The sequence below is a fragment of the Furipterus horrens genome, unplaced genomic scaffold, assembly GCF_987537825.1.
Source record: "Furipterus horrens unplaced genomic scaffold, mFurHor1.1.pri manual_scaffold_3, whole genome shotgun sequence".
Lineage (NCBI taxonomy): Eukaryota > Metazoa > Chordata > Mammalia > Chiroptera > Furipteridae > Furipterus > Furipterus horrens.
In genome coordinates, this window is record NW_028327173.1 from 802876 (window position 1) to 821609 (window position 18734).

At 65.0% G+C, this 18734-nt stretch overlaps 1 protein-coding gene across 2 annotated transcripts in view; it reads left to right on the top strand.

The window, feature by feature from the left end:
* PRKCZ (protein kinase C zeta) overlaps nt 1-18734 on the top strand; it is a 66334-nt gene continuing 47600 nt past the window's right edge. The window contains exons 1-4 of one of the 2 annotated variants that reach the window (XM_090268472.1): nt 1-166; nt 3951-4072; nt 4886-4975; nt 6249-6299. In XM_090268472.1, the coding sequence (XP_090124598.1) occupies nt 96-166; nt 3951-4072; nt 4886-4975; nt 6249-6299 (334 nt within the window). In that variant the 5' untranslated portion in view covers nt 1-95. Of the gene's footprint in view, nt 167-3950; nt 4073-4885; nt 4976-6248; nt 6300-12496; nt 12518-18734 lie in introns of those variants that run through there. The other variant, XM_090268471.1, reaches the window with a different exon arrangement.

Genomic DNA, 18734 nt, shown 5'->3' on the forward strand with positions numbered 1-18734 from the left:
TTCCGCCGCCCGCCCCACCTGGCGCCGGCCGCTCGGGGCTCCGCGCCATGGCCGGAGCGCCCGGGGCGCGGCGCTGACTGCGCCCGGAGCGCGCCATGCCCAGCAGGACGGGCCCCAAGATGGACGGGAGCGGCGGCCGCGTCCGCCTCAAGGCGCACTACGGCGGGTGAGCGGGACGGGGCGGGGTGGCCGCACCACGCCGGCCGTCGGGGACCGTGTCGCCGCTACTGCGGCGGCCACGAGCTCGGGTCTCGGCCGCAGCGCGGAAGCGAGGGGCCAGCGAGGCCCACTCGGGCCTGGGGGCGTCCCGGGAGGTCCTGGCGCACCAGCGCCGAGGGGCGGCCCCGCGAGGGCTCCCTGCGCTCGGCGTGCGCGGGCGCAGCCCCGGGAGTTGTGCTGACACTTTCCCTGGAAAGCGAGCGGGAACCTGCGGGACCCAGCCCTGCAAAGACTGAACTTTTTGCCCGATTATGAAAACTGCAGGCCGACTTCGAAAGGTCCGGCTTTCCCGAAATTCCCCCACGTACCCGGCCGGCGTTCTCCGTTTGAGAAAAGTTGAATGAGCGAGGCGAAGGCCCGGCGTGGGGGCGTGCGGGGCGGGCGCCGGGAGGGCTCGGGCGCGGCACGCCTGCGGCCGGACCTTTCGGACGCGGTGCGCCCGGCGCCGTAGCCTCGACCCGCCGGGCGGTGAAGTGGGGCGGGGGGCGCCGGACGCTGGGCCGCCGCGAAGCCCTGGTGGGGATGGAGGGGCGGGGGACCACGCGCGGTGTCGACACGCTCGAGGGGGGACCACGCGCCTTGGCTGCCCTTCCGTCCACGGTGTTAGTCTCCGGGAGCCCCGAAGTCGGACCTGGCAGCTGCCAGGGGCGCCCCTGCCCGGCGGTGGAGTCGGGGGGAGCGGAACCCCGTCCTGCGGGCGAACGTGCGGGTCTCGCTGTAGCGGGGGTCCGCGAGGGGCGCCCCGGGGCGGCCTCGGGCTCCTGACGTCCTGGGCGTGTCTCGTTTGGGGTCTCTGGTCAGGCCTCTCGTGCCCCGCTGCCATCCTCAGCCGAATGGGCGTTGCTAGGGGGGTGCTGGTGGCCGAGCGGAGGGAGGGAGTGTTTCCGGGGGGACTGGCCAGCGCACCTGCGGAGGTCGGGGGCGCGCTTTCTGGCCTGGAGGGTGGGCGGCGGGTAGAGCTGGCAGGGCCTCAGCCCGACCCTGGGTCCCTGACCCCTCCGAGCGCCGGCGCATCTTGGTTTGCCGCTGGGCAAACTGTGCAGCAGCTACGAGGTCTCGGAGCGGAGTAACCAGGGGCTTTGTAAACATCAGCAGTGACTCTCAGCGAGAGGACGTCCGCACGCAGAGCCGCCTGGGGCGGGCGGGGGCCCGACCGTATGCCGGCGGGCGAAGGAGAGGTCCCCAGGCACTGAGCTCGGGTCCCGACGGGGCTGCAGGCGGGGCGCGGGGGAAGCTCAGCGGACCCCCGGGAGCTGGGGCGAGCCGCCGCCCACCCGTGCCCGCCCTGGCTTTGGCCCCAGGCTTTGGTTACCAGGAGTAACGTGACCTGTTGAGTCTGGTTTCCTCGCGCATGGGGCCACGCCCGCGCGCTTCTCTTGCTTCCCTTCCGACCTCTGCTCTTCCTCCCTGACCTCCCCTCCCGCTTCCGTCTTCCTCTTCCTCCTCTCACACTCCTCCTCTCCCTCCTGATGTCCTCCTTCCTGCCTGGGCTGCCTTGGTTCCGTCCCAGGCGCAGCTCCTCCCTCTCCTCCGTGCCCACTCTCCTGGTTTTGCTCAGGCCTCTCCCAGGGGCCCGAGTGGGGAGACCTAGTCCTCGGAGCATGGCCGTGGCGCTGGACTGGAAAGCAGCCCCCAAGGCCTGCGCCCACTTGTCCAAACCCCGCGGGTCCACGTGAGATTCTGTCTCTGGATGAGCGGGTGCTGGTGCTTCCTCCTTGAAGGAGGCAGTTTGGGGCAGCAGGGCCGGGGGTGAGGGTCAGACACACTGAAGACGCTTAGAAAGGGGTTCTTCAGCTGCCCCCACTGGTGATGGCTTCTTCTGGTTGTCCTTTCCCCTCCCCTAGGGTCTCCCTTCCGCTCCCTGCCCCCTCCCCCCTCCGAGGGCCCGTGACCTCTGGAGCCTGAGTGGGGTCTGCAGCACCTGGGGTGATGCTCGGGGGGTGTGGAACCCTGCTTTGCCGGGCCGAGCTCAGACACCTGCTTTTATAAGGTCATAGAAGGGGCTGCTGGCTCGTCCCTCCTGCTCCAGAGCCTCCATTACCCGGACCTGCTGTGTGTGACCAGCCTGCGCGTCCGGGGAGGGGCGTCCGCAGGCTGCTGGGTGCCGACTCCCCGTCCCCTGCCCCGGGCTCTGTCTTGCTCAGGGGGCCTGCTCGATTCAGGACGGGGGAGAGATTAGGGGGGTGGTCAGGGGTCTCATGTTGGGGGTGGCGGGTGGCGCTGCCCCAGGATGCTGAAGTCGTGCCTGGCTGGGCCAGGGGATGAGGACACCTGGGTGGTCCAGCCTGGCGTTGGTGCCTCTGCAGTGCTGGGGTTTCCGGGGGCAGGCGCCGGCTTCTGCTTGGAGGCAGGACGCAAGGGACGGTCCTGGGCAGGGGGAGGTCCAGAGGGAGGGGCGGCAGACCCTGACTTCCAGAGTTCTTGGGGGCAGGAGGATGGTGGGCACCGGGTCAGATGCCGCGTGTGCCCGGTGCCAGGCCTGGACGGCCCCAGGAAGATGGAGTAGGTAGGGGTGGGGCTTCGCCTCTGGAGCCCCCACCAATGGGCCACGTGCCCCCCGGCGTCTCAGTCTTCTGTCTGCTGAGACGCTGCAGGCTGTGGTGGCGAAGGGCGGGCTAGTCCTGGGGAGTGCAGGGGTTCCTGGGGGCACGTGGTGAGGGTCTCTGCCCCGACGGTGGTGAATTCCAGTGGAAGGGTGGGCAGCTGGCGGCCCTCGGAGTGAGGGAGGCCCTGGGCTGCCTTGCTGAGCCTGGCTGTTGTCTGGGCAGGTCCTGGGTCCTCGTGGCCTGCGGTGTCTTGTCCTGCGGCCAGAGACTGTATAAACCCGTGTTTGGTGGCATTTGGCAGCCAGCAGTGCTGACACCAAGCAGACCCTGCATTTCTGCGGGTTGACGTGTTTCAGAGCCCGATTTCTGGTTTTAGGTTCTGCACTGTCGTGATGTCACATGTGGGTGACTCTTCCCACAGCGTCGGCCTGTGCTCTGGGGCTGTACTTCCCCCTCGGTTCAGGGAAGGTGCGCCCCACCTGAGTCAGCGCCTCCCCTCCCCTCTGGGTCTGGGGGGCAGGACCGGCACTTGGTCCAGGACATGGGGAGAGCGGGAATGTGCCCCTCCCTCCTATCCCTGGGGGTGCCCCCCTGTGCAGGCCAGCCCTGCGCGTGAGCTGGCGTCCCTGAGCCTTCTCCAGCCACCCAGCATCAGCGTCCTGCTTCTGGATAGAAAGATAAAAGGCAGTAGCGTGCTGTGACTTGCTTTTCCAAAAGTAAACGTGCAGGGAGGCAGTGAATGGCCCCTGCTGGGCACCCTTGGGTCCTTACGTTACCCCATTCTACCCCTCCCCGCCAGTCACCACCCCCAGTTTTTCCCCCAGTGCCCCCTTCCGCCTCCGCCCTCCCGAGGGCCTTAGTCCTTTGGACGTGCACTGTCCAGGCTTGGGGACCGTTTGAGGAAGATTGTGTGCTTGACCTTTTGGGCAGGAAGGACAGGCCCCTGGTCCCCGAGCCACTGCTGCCCAGCTTCTGGCAGGGGCGCTTCCCGCTGCTCCCCGCGCCTCCACAATGGGCTCATCCGGGCGCCCGGGCGCAGGGGCCTCTGTGGTGCTCGTTTAACAAAGCCGCGGTGGGTGGTTCTGGGAAACTTCAGTCATTTCGTCAGTGATTTGGCTCATCCATACTCCATGTTGAGTCTGATTCACACGCACCGTGGTGACCGTCCACACCCTCTTTGCCCAGGGACATGCTGATCACCAGCCTGGACGCGGCGACCACCTTCGAAGAGCTCTGCGCGGAAGTGAGAGAGATGTGCAGCCTGCGGCAGGCGCAGCCGCTCACCCTCAAGTGGGTGGACAGCGAAGGTAGCCTGGGTCCCGCCTTGGCCCGTCCGTCCCCGTCTGGGCGTCTGGGTGTCTGGGCTGGCCCGCCCTCCATCCTCCATGGGCAGCTGTGAAGCCAGCACAGCTGCCCCCCGCAGCGGGGGCCGGACGTCTGTCCTGGAAAGAGGCTGGCCACCCGCGGGAGGGGGCCTGGGTGGGTGGGTAGGAGCACTGCAGGGGTCGCAGCCCCCTGGGCCTGTCCTCACCGCCTTGCCTGACTGTCCTTTCTGTTCTTGGAGGTTCTTCCTGGGGGTGGTTAGGAAGCTCCCTCCATCTTCTCAGGGAAAGCGGGCAGGGGCAGTGCAGCTAGGGCCCCCCGCTCCGCTCTGCTCTCTCTGCCTCGGTCTCCGGCTCCCTCCCTGCTTCCTTTCTCTGTCATTCCCACATCCCGGAGAGACCCTCTTCTCCGGGTGACTGTGACTGCAGCTGTCAGCCAAGGATGCAGGGAGCTCCTTCCCATTGGACAGGGACGGGGCCATGTGGCCACTGGGTCTGGGCATGTCTGTGTCCCCTGTCCAGTGATGGACCACTGGGGCCTTTCACTGTGGGCTGGGACTGACCTAGGAAGAACACTTTGGATCTCGCCCAAGCCCGGAAGTTAGCGAGGCTGAGCTCTGCACGCCGCTGTCTCGGGCTGTGGGTGAACTCACCTCCCTTCTGGGGGTGGACTGGTTTCGACACGGGGCCCTGGGCTGGCTGTTCTGGGGCCTCCCCCTGCTCTGGGGGAGTGCACATCGTGTGGACCCCTTTTTCTTAGGCCTGCAGTGGCCTCAGCGATGTGTCTTGCCCACCTAGGTGACCCCTGCACTGTGTCCTCCCAGATGGAGCTGGAGGAGGCTTTCCGCCTGTCCTGTCAGCGCAGGGACGACGGGCTCATCATTCATGGTCAGTGCCACCAGCGGGGCAGGCGGGGTGGGGCGGGGCGGGCAGCAGGGTCCTCCACAGTGGCCCTCTGCGCCCCGGGACGTGGCGTCTTGGCCAGACCAGCCGGGGGATGGGGAGCCACACTGAGGGTGCCGTGTAAGATCATGGGTAGCGGAGAATTTAAGGATGTCGAGTGTAGTGCAGTTTAGATTTTTCTCTCTTGCGTGTTATTAACCCCAATAAACACTGTTTGCCGGTGCGGCTCAGTGGGGAGTGCCGGCCGGCGAACCAAAAAAGGGTTGCCGGTTCCATTCCCGGTCAGGGTGCTTGCCTGGGTTGCGGGCAAAAAACAATACAGCACGTCTTATTAAAAAATAAAACAAAACAAAAGAACAGTAAGGCGCCTTCTCTCTGACAGCAGAAGCCTGGGCTTGCTCAGGCTGGCTCCACTCTCCCGGCCGAGCAGGCAGAGGGGGCCCGTCCACCGCACGGCTCAGGGACTGGCCAGACCGCTGCCCCCGCCCCAGGGCTTCCCAGGTTCGCGGCTCCTCAGCCTGCTGGGCTCAGAGCTGAGGTGTGGGTTCAAACAGTCATCCCAGCACAGTCTTTAACTGGGGGTTTTCACTCCGCGCTCCCCCACCGCCAGGGCTCCGCAGGGCGTCTGGGGCCTCCGGCGCAGCTCCGGAAGCTGTGGCCGACCAGCCACGTGGTGGCCCAGAGTGCGAGACCGGTCAGTGTCTTCTGTCACTTGGCCATTCACGCTGACGCTGGGCTCGGAGTTGGTTAAAACGTCCTGTTTGTGTAGCTCTGTATGGAAACGTGGTCTAGGTCTGAATGCTGACCCCACGCCCTTTATTACTGGGGCGTAAGCACTTTTATGGTGCCTCCCGCAGCCACGGCCACGGAGCTTAAAAATTAACTACTTTCCAGATGAAGGGAAGATTGCTTTATTTTAGTTTTCATACTTCCTAAGCTTCTATTTTAATAGTTTACCGTGGAAGCCCTGGGTGTGTGTGACTCTCCAGTTGTGCGCCCCGAGTACCGAGACAGGGCCAGTGAGCTTCAGGCCTGGGGCCCCAGGGGGACTGTGGGTCTCCCCTCCGTGTGACAACTACTCAGTGCCCTCCGACGGCTTTCCGGGCGTCCCTGTGCCTTCCAAGTCCCGAGCCTGGACCTTCCTGAGCACGTCCCACACGGGTGCACATGCGTGGTCAGCCCCACCCGCCGCCTTCCCGGGACACTGCTCCCGGCGCCAGGCGCACGGCGCTAACGCACGTTCTCTCTCTCCGTGCAGTTTTCCCGAGCATCCCGGAGCAGCCTGGCATGCCTTGCCCCGGAGAGGACAGTGAGTACCGCCCTTCCCTCCGCCTCCTGGCACGTGGCGCGTGGTGTGTGCTGCGACTTGAACTTGGATGTGTTTACTGCGAGGGGAAGGCGGCGTTTTGGGTGGCCTGTGGCGTAGAGCTGTTGACCCCATGAAGACTTAGTGGGCATGAGCAGATGATGGGGCCTCCTCTGGGGTTTCCCCGGGGTGGTGTCCCCGCTTTTTTCTGCATGTCTGTCCTGGTGAGCACGCGGGGCCGCTGGGGAGGGCTGGTGCAGGAGGTCCTGGAAACGCCTGATCTTCCCCAGGAGGGAAGGGCCTAGGTGGGAGCACAGTGTGAGTCATGCACTGGCTGGCAGGGACCATGGGAGCCCCCTCAGCCGCCCCAGCGGGAGTCAGGTGACAAGTGAGACACACGTGTGTCACAGGGTGATGATGAAGCAGAGGTGGGGGAGGGGCAGGGTGCAGCTTGGGATCCGGAGGCTGGGGACCCACACTGAGAAGGCAGTGGCCGGCCGGAGTGGGGCCGTCCGGGGCACACACCTGGCCTGGGAGGAGCAGCTGACATGTGTGTCATTCTCCTGCGAGTGGGACTCGGAGCTGCCAGGAGTCAGGTGAGGGCAGGAGGTTGTGAGGTGGACCTGCACTGGGTTTCTGGAGAGACTCAGGGCAGTGCCGGGTGGCGACCCTGTGACATGGGACCCTTCCTGCTGGAGCCCCAGGTGGCCAGAGGGGGCCTATCGGGTGGCCTCGGAGGCCGGTGGCCGGCACAGGGGTCTCAGGGCCCTCGTCTTCCCCGGGACTGCCCAAGGCCCATGGAAAGGGGCAGGCACCCTGAAATGCAGTGTCACACTGGACAGTTGAAGTGTCTTTTGGTCACATGAAAAGATAAAATGAGAGGGACGCTCCTGCTGGGGGGGGCGAGGTCGTCCCCTCCACTGTGTTCTCTGGGAGGGCGTCCTGTTATTTGCCACCTTCTAGATGGCTTTGACGGTGTGACAGGCTGTCTTCGTGTCCCTGTTCAGAGATGTCTCCAGCAGCCAGTGTAGCCTGGGCGTGGGCCTCGGTACTATCCAGCGTCCTGGAAGCTGGAGCTGGCCGTTAGCTTGGCCCCGGGCCCGGGCCATGCTGGCCCCACCGTCTGCGGCCTGCCCTTCTGTCCTGGCCCTGGCACCGTCCTGCTTTCCCTGTGGCGTCGCTGCCCTGTCCTGGGTCACACGCACACCGGTCTCCTGTGGGGAAGGGTCGTTGGGGTGCGCTCAGGCTCTACTCTGCTGGGGACATGGGGGCCACGGGACGCCAAGGACTTGGGTCACTGCCAGGGTAGAAGTGGGGGTGACTCTCATGCAGGCACAGGAGCCGGGCCATGAGACGCGCAGGGTGGCTTGTAGGCTTCGGCGCGCTGGGCTTTGTGGGACGTGCCCCAGCACCGGCGGGTGGAGGGAGCCGGGGGCTGCCAGCCCGGGAGCGGAGGTGGCTCTCCTGGGAAGGTGTGGCTGCCGCCTGTGTGTGTGTGTGCGTGTGTGTGTCTGGAAATCAGGCGTGGGTTGGGCAGTGGCTGTGGCTCTGCCAATAGGACCGACGTTTTCATCACCCTTAAGCGAGTGACAGGCTGTTCAGTGATGCCTTTCCATGCCCGTGAAGTAGACACAGTGGGTGCACAACACAGCGCTTGTGGAAACGCTGAGGACCAGGCCTCCCACCGAGCGGGCGGTTGTTCCTTGTGTCTTGGAGGACAAGGAGTGCATTAAAGGACGCTCTTCTGTCACCTGGGCTGTCCCCATGTGTGGTGAGTGGCTCTGAAGGCCGGAGCTCCTCATGCCAGCCCCTCTGCATTCACCCTGGGGGGTCTTCCTGGAGGAGGAGGAGGCAGCGGCTGGCTGGGTGGCAGGGCCTGTCACATGGAGTTGGATGCTGACGCTGCAGGCACCAGAAGCCATCCCTCTGTGGGCACTTCTGCCATCGTTCCAGCCCAGACATTCCTCAGGGACTCCTGGTGAGTGGCCACGGGCCTGGGCAGCATGCAGCTGGGCAGGACACCCAAGGGACAGAGGAGTCCTGTCAGCCGGTTCGCTGCCCCCGGCCAGGCCTGTTGGCCTCGCTGTGGTGGAGACGTGGGGTGACTGCCCAGGAAGGGCTGGAAGGAGAATACAAGCCATGGGTCTCGTGGCAGCAGATTCCACCCAAAAGCGTGTGGAGCCCCGCAAGTCACTGGAGCCTGGTGTGGCAGCTCTTGTGTGTTTTGTGTGGTTGGACCTGGCCTGTCTATAGATTGAGCGACAGCGGTGTCCCTGGACTGGGGTTGCCAGGGTTAGACTGGACCCCTGCCTCTGTCCAGAAGGAGGAGCTGTGCAGTGGGTTTGGGTCGGGGCTGGCCAGGGATGGCCATGGGTTGTCGCGGCGGGTCGAGGAGGAAGGGGTCCTCTCCAGGGGCTTGGGGAGACAAGGGCTCACACTGGGCCATAGCAGGGTCCCCAGCCCGGCCCGGCCCGGCCCCAGGCGCCTCACCAGCCTGCCACCTCCACCTTGCTCACGCCCCACCCGCTGGGCCTGGGGCTGCGGCTCTGAAGCTTTGTGTGGTCCCTAGACACGGGCTGGGCTCCAGCCCAGAGAGCAGAGCTGGGTGGGGCAGGGCCTCAGCCAAGGGAACCCACAGGGGCAGCCAGGTGTCGGCTCTGTGCAGCCGTGGTGGCACCAGGGGACAGGCCTGTGAGAGCGTGGCAGGTGGCCGTGTGACGTTCAAGTGGATGCTGCTGCGCTGCTGGGGCCGTGCACCTCTGGGCAGGTGGGCGTGGCTCCCCGTGCCTCAGTTCCCGCTCTGCAAAAGCAGGCTGTGGTCACAGCCGCCTGGTGGGCTGTGTGCGTGGGAACCAAGTTTGGAAGGATCAGGAACGTGCGAAAGGCTTAGTAAGGCCAGCTCGCCACCAGCCACCCCACCCCCAGCTCGGTGACCCAGCGGGAAGCAGGGTACCCCGTCAGGTGCGTTCAGGCCCCCGTCCTCGGCAGTGAGAGGAATAAGCCAAGTGCAGGGGGGCGTGGGGCTCGGGGGGACCAGCTGGTGGAGCAGGGAGCCTGGGACCTGGGGGCTGCGGCCGCCGGGAGCACCTCCCCGCATGGTCCCCTGGTGGTGGAGGGGTGCCTGTCGTCGTACTAAACATCCAGTTTCATTCAGCGCTGTCCCAGATTATTTGCAACTAAGTGGGAAGCTAGTTTCCCACCTACCGTGGGCTCCCTGTAACGTTAGCGACCTGCGGGTGCCGCCTGGGCTCTCTCGCGTCCTGCAGAACCGCGTTTTCGATGGATCGGCGCGTGGGTGGGGGGACAGTGGTTGTGGTGTGAGGCCCGTCCCGTGCGGCTGTTCACGCTGCTTCCTGGGGAAGCCTTGTATGGTCGTGGGGGCACTGTTGTCGCGTGATGGCACAGACTGAGGCGGGGTTGTCGTGTGATGGCACAGACTTAGGCGGGGTTGTCGTGTGATGGCACAGACTTAGGCGGGGTTGTCGTGTGATGGCACAGACTTAGGCGGGGTTGTCGTGTGATGGCACAGACTTAGGCGGGGTTGTCGCGTGATGGCACAGACTGAGGCGGGGTTGTCGCATGATGGCACAGACTTAGGCGGGGTTGTCACGTGATGGCACAGACTTAGGCGGGGTTGTCGTGTGATGGCACAGACTTAGGCGGGGTTGTCGTGTGATGGCACAGACTTAGGCGGGGTTGTCACGTGATGGCACAGACTTAGGCGGGGTTGTCGTGTGATGGCACAGACTTAGGCGGGGTTGTCGTGTGATGGCACAGACTTAGGCGGGGTTGTCGTGTGATGGTACAGACTTAGGCGGGGTTGTCGCGTGATGGCACAGACTGAGGTGGGGTTGTCACGTGATGGCACAGACTGAGGTGGGATTGTCATGTGATGGCACAGACTGAGGTGGGGTTGTCACGTGATGGCACAGACTGAGGTGGGATTGTCATGTGATGGCACAGACTGAGGTGGGATTGTCATGTGATGGCACAGACTGAGGTGGGGTTGTCACGTGATGGCACAGACTGAGGTGGGGTTGTCACGTGATGGTACAGACTGAGGCGGGGTTGTCACATGATGGCACAGACTGGCGGGCTGTTGCTGGCTTTCCTGCAATGGCCCGGACAGTGCACGTCAGGCTCTGTAGGCCGTTGCATCTGTCATGGCCCCTGGGCTGCCGCCACGGTGTGAGAGCGGCCACCACGGAACATAGATGGCGCGCACAGCTGCGCCACATGGGCACGTCACTCGCGAACACTGACGTCGGGTTTTCGTGGTGTTTTCACGTGTCTTGAAACGTTACTATTTTGATTTTATTCAGCAATCAGAACTGTGAAAGCAGTCTTAGCTGTGGGCTGGGAAACCCGTCTGCCTGCGTTTCCGGCAGAGGACACGTGGGGGTCTGCCCCGTGAGCGGGGCCTCTCAGGGTTGCGTGTAGTTTTGTGACTGACAGGCTGTCGCACGCCCAGCCGCTCGCAGGCGAGCTCCCGAGTGACACCTCAGGCCCCACGGTGAGCGTCTGAGGAGCCGGAACCGCACCCGCGCGTGGCCCCGCTCTGCTTAATCTCGGAGGACGCAGGTCTGCGGGCCTGATGCCTGCTCCTCCCCGGTGGGGGCTGGAGGCTCCAGCAGGGACCTCTGCCCATGGTGGTGGCAGGTGTTGGCAGAGGGAGGGGCACAGAGTGCCCTGTCACCCCCCACGCCCCCAGGATGCAGCTGCCATGCTTTGCTGCGTGTGTTCCTGGTTTGAGGAACAGGGGCTGGGTCTCCGGTGCTGCGTGAGGCCTGGGGCCTGGGTTTGGGGGGACACAGCCTGGGTGCAGGGGTCAGGCTGTCCATCGTGGCTGGGGTCTGCTCTGGCTACCTCAGGGTGCGACACAGGTGGTGTGTGAGGCCCTGCGTGGGGTCACAGGGGCCCCTCCCACCCATTCACCCCGTTCTCACCTCTTCTTGTGGGGGGGCGGAGTCCCCCTGGCTGCCCTTCCCGGTGCCCCCCAGAGCAGCAACAACCTCAAAAGGCCCCCTGACCCATCGGTTGGCCAGCTTTTGGCTGGACCCATGGCTTCTGCCCTCCACCTCACGCCCCCCCCCCCACGGCCAAGGCACCTGGCTCAGGCCCTGGAGCATTCTGTCGGGTCGTTCGCGGCCGCTGGAGGCAGGTCAGAGGTCGCTTGCACGTGGGTGGCCGTCCCGGCCGGAGGGCCCCGGCCAGCTGGACCGCGCGCCGCCCTCGCTGGGGCTGAGCTGCCTGCTGTCGGCCGCTGCCGGATCGCAGGACCGGCTGGCCGCGGGGATGCCTGTTTTCACGTGACGTCACCTCCCCGGCATCCAGGCCGTGTTTTAGTTGGTGCCTCAGCTGCCGCTCCAGCTTCCCAGGGGAGCCGGGTACCACCCGGGCCTGAGACATGAGGAGGCAGGGATGTGAGAGGCGGGGGGCTGCCGGCCAGCCTGCCTTCCCATAGCGAGCCCTGCCTGGGAGCCCACCCGCCCATCGTGGGGCCAGGGGCCGAGGGTGCCCGGGGCGTGCGAGGGCAGGAAGATGCCTGTCTGCACTCCCGCGCCCCGTAGAGCATAAAGGCGCCTGTGCGGAGGCGGCGGCGGGGGAGGCGGAGGGGAGGCGGAGAGGACGACGACGGGTGAGTACGGTGCGTCGCTGCCCTGCAGGCCGTGTGCTCACGGGCTGAGCTCTGCCCCAGCCTCCCCGCCGCACAGATGTTTCCAGCACAGACGCGGAGCCGGCCGTGCGGGGGAGAGTGGGGGGGCCCTTGTTTCCGAGGGTGACGGAGGAGCCCAGAGAGCCAGCGACAGAGGCTGGGGCGGGGGGGGGGGCAGCGTGTCTCCCCAGGCAGGGGCTGCGCCGAGGCCTGTCCGCAGGGCTGCCGGCAGGGGATGACCGCATCCTTGTCCGAGCCCCGCAGGGGCCTGGGGGCGGCCCTGCTGTCAGTGGCGGGCCGGGGGCGGGTGCGGGGCCGGCTCCTCGCCCTGCAGTGCTGCGGGTGGCGCGTCCCCGGCCACAGCGTGGAGCGTGCAGCCCAGCGAGGCGGCACCTGCTCCCCCGGCCCAGCCCGCCCCTGGCTCCCATTCCCGCCGCCCCAGCCGGTCCTGGCTCCGGTTTGCATTGACGACAGCGGCGCGGCCGGGGTTGACGTGTGTGGGCTCGCGGGGTCCTCGTAGGCGAAGCGCGCAGGGGCGCCGGGCTCCGCTCTGTGATGGTGGGAGGTAGGCTGCGCGGCGCGGGGCCGGGGCTGGGGCTGCATTGGGGCAGGAGGGGCTGGTGCTTTTCCAGCGTCTGTTCTGCAAGATGTTCCTGTAAAAACACAAACCGCGGCCGGCCACCCCCTCCGGTGGCAGGGGCCGCGCAGACCGGGGTGCTGGGTCCGCTCGGGGCGCAGGGGTACCCTCGTAGCGGGGTGCGCCCCCCCCCCCAGCAGCAGGAGGGCCTGCTCCGAAGCCTGCTGGGTCACAGGGCAGCTCGCTTGTTTGGGGTCCTTGAATTGTGAGATGTGGGCTGTGCTGGGGGCCGTCGGGAGGGGGCAGGGTGGTGGCTGACACGCGTGCTTGCTGGTGGGCAGAGATTCGCTGTGTCATGGTTTCCCCAGGACGTCTTGGCCTCCTCCCTTTTGGGTGATCACGCGCTGGTTGTGTGGGGCTGATGTGAACCTTCTGAGCACAGATACGCTGCCGGGGGCCCAGAGCTGGGACGGGGGACCCAGAGCCTGGACGGGGGACCCAGAGCCGGGATGAGGGACCCAGAGCCTGGATGGGGGACCCAGAGCCGGGACAGGGGACCCAGAGCCAGGACAGGGGACCCAGAGCCTGGACGGGGGACCCAGAGCCGGGACAGGGGACCCAGAGCCGGGACAGGGGACCCAGAACGGGGCCTTGGCTGGGTCTAGTCAGAGCTGTGAACACAGGGCGGGTTGGAGCAGCACCCCCACAAAATACCACCCCCTTCTGCGTTGATGCTGGCAGAGGGGCTGTGGCTTCCTGCGCCCATGTCCTGGTGAAACGCATGTGGATTCACTGCAATCCTGTCCCAGCTCCCAGCCACCAAACAGGCACCTTCACGAGCGCTGCGCTGCCGGCAGCCACCTACGGGGTTGGGCGCTGTCGGCCCGACTGCACGCTTGGGCTGACCCTCCGGACTTTGCCTCTGCGGCCTCCAGGCTGCCTCCGTGGGGGGCAGCAGAGACCCGGTCAGTCCGAACAGGGCGCGCGGTGCGTGATGCCCCTGGCCACCCTGCCATCCAGCGCTGGTCTGCTGGGGCCCCCGCCTGGGTTGTCTGTGGCCCAGTGGAGACCCCCGTTCCCTGAGCTCCCTGCAACGTGGTCGAGGTGAGGCCCTGACCTCCCCGGAGGACCCGCAGACCCGGGTAGTGGCTGTCTCCGTTACCAACTTAGAGCGAGGACACACTGGGCTGGGGCTGTCCGGGAGAGGAGGGACGCTCCAGAATGGCCGCTCCCCAGAGCACCACGCCTGGCCCACGGAGAAGCCTGCGTCCTAGGTCTGTCTCTGGTGTTCACACCTGAAGGACAGAGATGGCCTCCTCCCTCGGCTTTGTGGGAAGGACGTGTCAGAGGCCTGGCCAGTGGATCTGCGCCACGCGCTTGATCACCGGCGTCCTGGGTCTTTGCACGTGCTGTTCCCGCCGCGGCACCCCAGGGCCTGGACACAGCAGGCCACCGTGTTTGCTGCTTGATGGAGGCGGAGATAAAGCTTTGTTCAAAACAACCTGCCTGCCCCTGTTACTCGTCCCACGTTGGTTTTGGTGATGAAGTGAGGGCTATGCCCTGCAGTGTGTTTGGTCACAGCGGTTTGTCTTCAGGACCCTCGTAAATTTGCTGACCCAGGGCACCACATTTAGGGCCGGCTTCTCCTCCCTTTGGTGTCCCGGAGGCCTCAGGCCGATACAGCCCTGTCGTGACCCCGCGGGAGGCCGACCTGGGAGCTGGCGGGTCTGCTGTGCTGATAACAAGTTCCCTCTTCTTTTTGAGTGTGTTCTGCTTTGCGTCACACAGAAGTGACTCCTGACGGGTTTCCCTCACTTTGTGGTTGTATTCTTAGTTTTTAAAGATTGAGAGAGAGCGAGGGAGGGACAGAGGCAGTGACCAGGGCTCAGACCCGCCACCTGGGCGTTTCGGGACAACGCTCTAACCCACCGAGCCACCCGGCCGGGGCCACCAGCCCCTTCTTGGTACTTGTGTCAAAGGTGCTGTCACTGGGGTCTGACAGCCAGGGAGGCCGGCCCAGCTTTGTTTTGTTCCTCAGTCACTGGGCGAACGAGAGCTGCACTCACGAAGCCCGTAGGTGGAGGGACCCGGATTTTGTATGTTACTGTCTTATTTGGTGGTTTGAATGGGTCTGGTCTCTGTAGAGTTTGCTTTTTATAAAGTCTCTCATGTGGGAAGTTCAGAAGGGTTTCATTTGCAGCAGGATGGAGCCTGCCGTGGGCGTGAGGTGGAGGCCTTGCCGAGAGCGGCCCGGCACAGCCCTGGGGGCCCCCGGCCGCCCGCCCCTGTCCGCTCACCTGCGGAGTGGGACTGTCCTAGGCCAGGTGCGGTCCTGTGAGTGCGGGGGCTGGGCTGTTACTGCCAAGTGCTCGCGTGTAGTTTCGTATTTTGAATGTGATTTTGAGTTTGACGTATTTCTCTCTTAAGGTGCTGAGTCACTGCGCGTGGTTTGGAAGAGAACAGGTGTCCCCTCTGTCCCCCCCAGAGGGGCTCACTTCCAGTCGTAGCAGGTTCTTGGTATTTATTTCCAGATTTCTGAACAACGCACTCATGCTGCCCGTTTCTAGGCTTCTCGTCTGCAGTGTTTCTTGGTCCCCTCGTCTCTGGAACATGTTGCTGGCCCTTCCTCTGGCCTCTGCAGGGTCAGGTTGCTGCTCTCTGTTCACTTGCGAAGCGTTTACATTACTGTGGTTTTCTTTCTCAGGGTTTTCTAGAAGGCTTGTTTTAAATTTGCCTGTAATTTTCCCACCAGATGGGCAGCCCCCTCTGTGCTGATGAAATGTCCCTCCTGGTGATGTGGGCCCTCCCCGCGCCGTCCCCCAGGGTCCCCCGCGTCTCCTGGGCCTGCGCCCGCCACCCCTGGCTCCTGCGCCCCTTTCTCGGCTTAATCTCCGGTTAACACACCGCCGGCACGCCTGAGACAGGAGAGTGCCTTAGGTCCGGCCGCGGGCTTGGTGACGGTGAGCGGGCGCGGCAGCTCGGACGAGAAAAGGTTCGCCTCGGCTTCCAGTCGGGTGGGGAAGTCAGAAGACGTTTCGGTTTGTGTGTGCTTCTCCTCCTGCAGGTGCCGCGTACAGCCTTCGGTGCCCCGCGACGGGGCCGGCTGCCTCGGTGCGGTTCCGGCAGCTCCGTCCAGCTGGGGCCTCTTGTCTGTTTCCCATCCCAGTGCTCGTCATTTTCCAGGGCGTAGCTTCAGTTTTCTGTGCAGACCGTTTACTAAGCGTGTGGTCTTGTCGACACTTAGTTTCCGGGAGTTCTCGTGCCTCCAGCCCTTTCACAGTGGAGCCTGCTCCTGCCTCCGAAGCGGAGGCCACACCTTCTAGTTGAGGCGGTTAATTATGGCGCGCGGCCCAGACCAGTAACGTAGTTCCGTAAGTTGTTGAGTACACCTGTGGCTTTAAGGCTTTACGTGTGCAACCCTCCCCTTCCCCACAAGGTGCGTGCGCTGTGGGCTCCACTCTGTGGCGCGATCGGCCCCCCACGGCACAGAGAGGTCATGTCCTTGCCCCAGGCACACGCCCGTGTGCGGCCGCCCCGTCCCAGCGCTCCGCCTGGGTGGCAGGCCCCTGCTCGGCCGCTTGCCAGCCTGTGACCTGGTCCCAGCACGGTCCGCCCTGTGGCTCACACCCTTGTGAACGGAGCGGCCATCGCACATGAGGACTAGTAGGTCAGTGGGGCGCAGCGCCCACCTGCCCCACAGCCAGGACTCAGAGAGGTGTGGACGCCTAACGGGGGCCCGGGGGCATGTGGAGCGGCCTGGTCTCCCCTAATGGTTCTTTGGCCCTTACACAGCTGTTTCCAGTGAGGTCCCCCGCTTCTCGGTTGGTTATGGCCTGGGAGGCTTTCCGCAGCCCAGTGGCCCCGGGTTATGTGTGCACGGGGACAGGCGGGCCCGGGAGCCTGCTGGACGTCCCCGGCCCGGGATCCCTCCTGGCGGCTGGTCCGAGTGCCCCCCAGGCTGAGCCCTCATTCTGCCAGCTGCTTGGGGTAAGGACAGGGATCTTCTCTGTAGAGGTGTGTGGCCCCAACTTCTTGGTCCCCAGAGCCTTTGGGGTCTGGCTCTGCTCAGAGTCCTGGCGACTGGTCGCCCGTTGTCCGGTGACGGAAGTGGTGCAGCCCCTCCTGTTGTGGCCGCTGCTGTGGGTTTGTCAGCGTGTTGTCCTCCGACTGGTCTGGGGAGGAAGCGAGGTAACTGATGCGTCCGTGTTCCCGCTCTGCTCACTAGACACCGAGGCCCCGCTCCGCGGGGGGCTGGTCCCGGGACAGGGCTGCACGGCGGCGCCGGCTCTGCGGGGACCTCGTGGACCAGCATGTCCCGAGGGTGCCTGTCAGCGGGGCCTGAGCACCAGGGCAGAGGCTTGTGTGCCTGACAACGGCGGGGGCTCCGCACGGAGGCCGGTCCTCACACCCCCCCCCCCCCCGTGGGGACGGAGCTGCGGGCCCACGGGCGCTTCCGTAACGCAGGTGTGTGCGCTGTGTTTTAATACGCTGCGTTGTGGAGCGCCGTTGGCTCTGCAGGAACACGGAAAAGACGCTGGGGCCCACGAGTTCCGGCTGTTGATGCCGCGGGTCGGCGTCGGGGCTCATTGGAGTGAACGAGGGGACGTGGGTGTGTCTCTGGCAGCTCAGGGTCTCGCTCTCTCCAGATTTCGTTGGTTTTCCCCTCACGTCCTCGTCATGGGCAGGGCGCAGCGGCCGCGCGGGTCCTCGGGCCCAGAACGGCCCGCTCTCACCCGGACCAGGCTTGCCCTCTGTGCCTCGGCCGCAGCTTTCCTTAGCTGGAGGCGAGGGCAGGGCAGTCAGCCTTCCCGGCAGTTCTGTGCTGGTCGGCGCCCGTCTGTGGACGCGTCCACACTTTTGTGGCCATGACATTCAGGCTGGCGGCCCGGCATGGTGGGTCTGGTTGGTGCTCCAGACCGGATGCCCAGGGCTGCCGGGAGGGTCTCCATGGACGCCTCTGCCTGCTCCGCAGCTGTGTCTGCGCAGAGGGACCCCGTGTGGCGCGTCACAAGGTGTCGTCACACGGGATGTGGGGCTGCCGGTGGCGGCCAGGACAGGCTGGATGAAGTGCGTTTCCAGGCGGCCACTCGGGCAGAGGCAGTGAGTGGGACGGGTGTTCTTCACCTGGGCTGGGAGGAGGGCGGGTGTGCATGGACTGTCACTGACTGTGTGAGAGGCACTGGTTGCTGGGAACGTCCACCACCTGGCTAGCCGGGGAAAGAAAGGAAACCCTGGGCCAGGGACAACATGATGTCCCCAAAGGCAGCATTGGGGACAGAAGCTCAGGAGGGCTCGAGAGATGGCACCGCCCTCCCACTGTCCTCTGGAGATGGGCTCCTCCGTTGGAGAAGGAGGTGACACGGACACCAGGTTCTGGTCAGTTCATCGCTGCAGCTCAGAAGACGCTCTTCCCGGGAGGCTCTGGCTGTCTCCTTCCAAGTGGCGCCTGTGGCGTTCGGTACGGGGCACCTGAGCCAGGTGACAAGCAGCTTTGGGGAAGCAGACAGGAGACGCAGGTGAAGGGACAGTGTCCCCTCCCCGATGGCGCTGCCCCTGCTGCCCCTGCCGTCTGCCCGCCCTCCCCTCCTGTCTCCTCTCCTGTGTCCTGACGGCCGGCGGTGAAGCTCCATCTCAGGTTGTCACACTGCGGGGGCCAGGGCTACGTGCTCTCTCCCCGGGCAGCCTGGAAGCGTGGGTCTGGGCGGGACCCGTGTCGGGCGCCCTTCGAGGACAGAGACTCCAAGCGCAGGTGTGGCGGCTCTGCGTGGCTGTGCAGGCCGGGGCGCCCGCCCCTCCTGCTCCGGGGCAGCCGCCCGGCCCCGTGGCAGCCCATCTGACGGCTCAGGGTTGCCCCAGACTCATGATGATGCCAAAGAGCTTTTTGCACAGGTGGGCTTAACCTGTCAGTATTTCCTGTATTTCACGTTGGAAATAAGAAATATTTATTAGTTTATTCACTTAAAGTTTTAACCCTGTCGCCCTGGCCGAGTGGCGCAGTTGTTTTGGAGTGCCGTCCCGTACACCAGAAGGTGGCGTGTTCGATCCCGGGTCGCGGGCCTACGGGAGGCAGCTGATCGATGTCCCTCTCTCTCCCCGCTCCCCTTCCTCTCTCTCAAACCTACAAACACATCCTTAGGTGAGGATTTTAAAAAATTTTAAGCTAATTACGTGTTACCGTACATAACATCTTTTTAACGAAATGTGA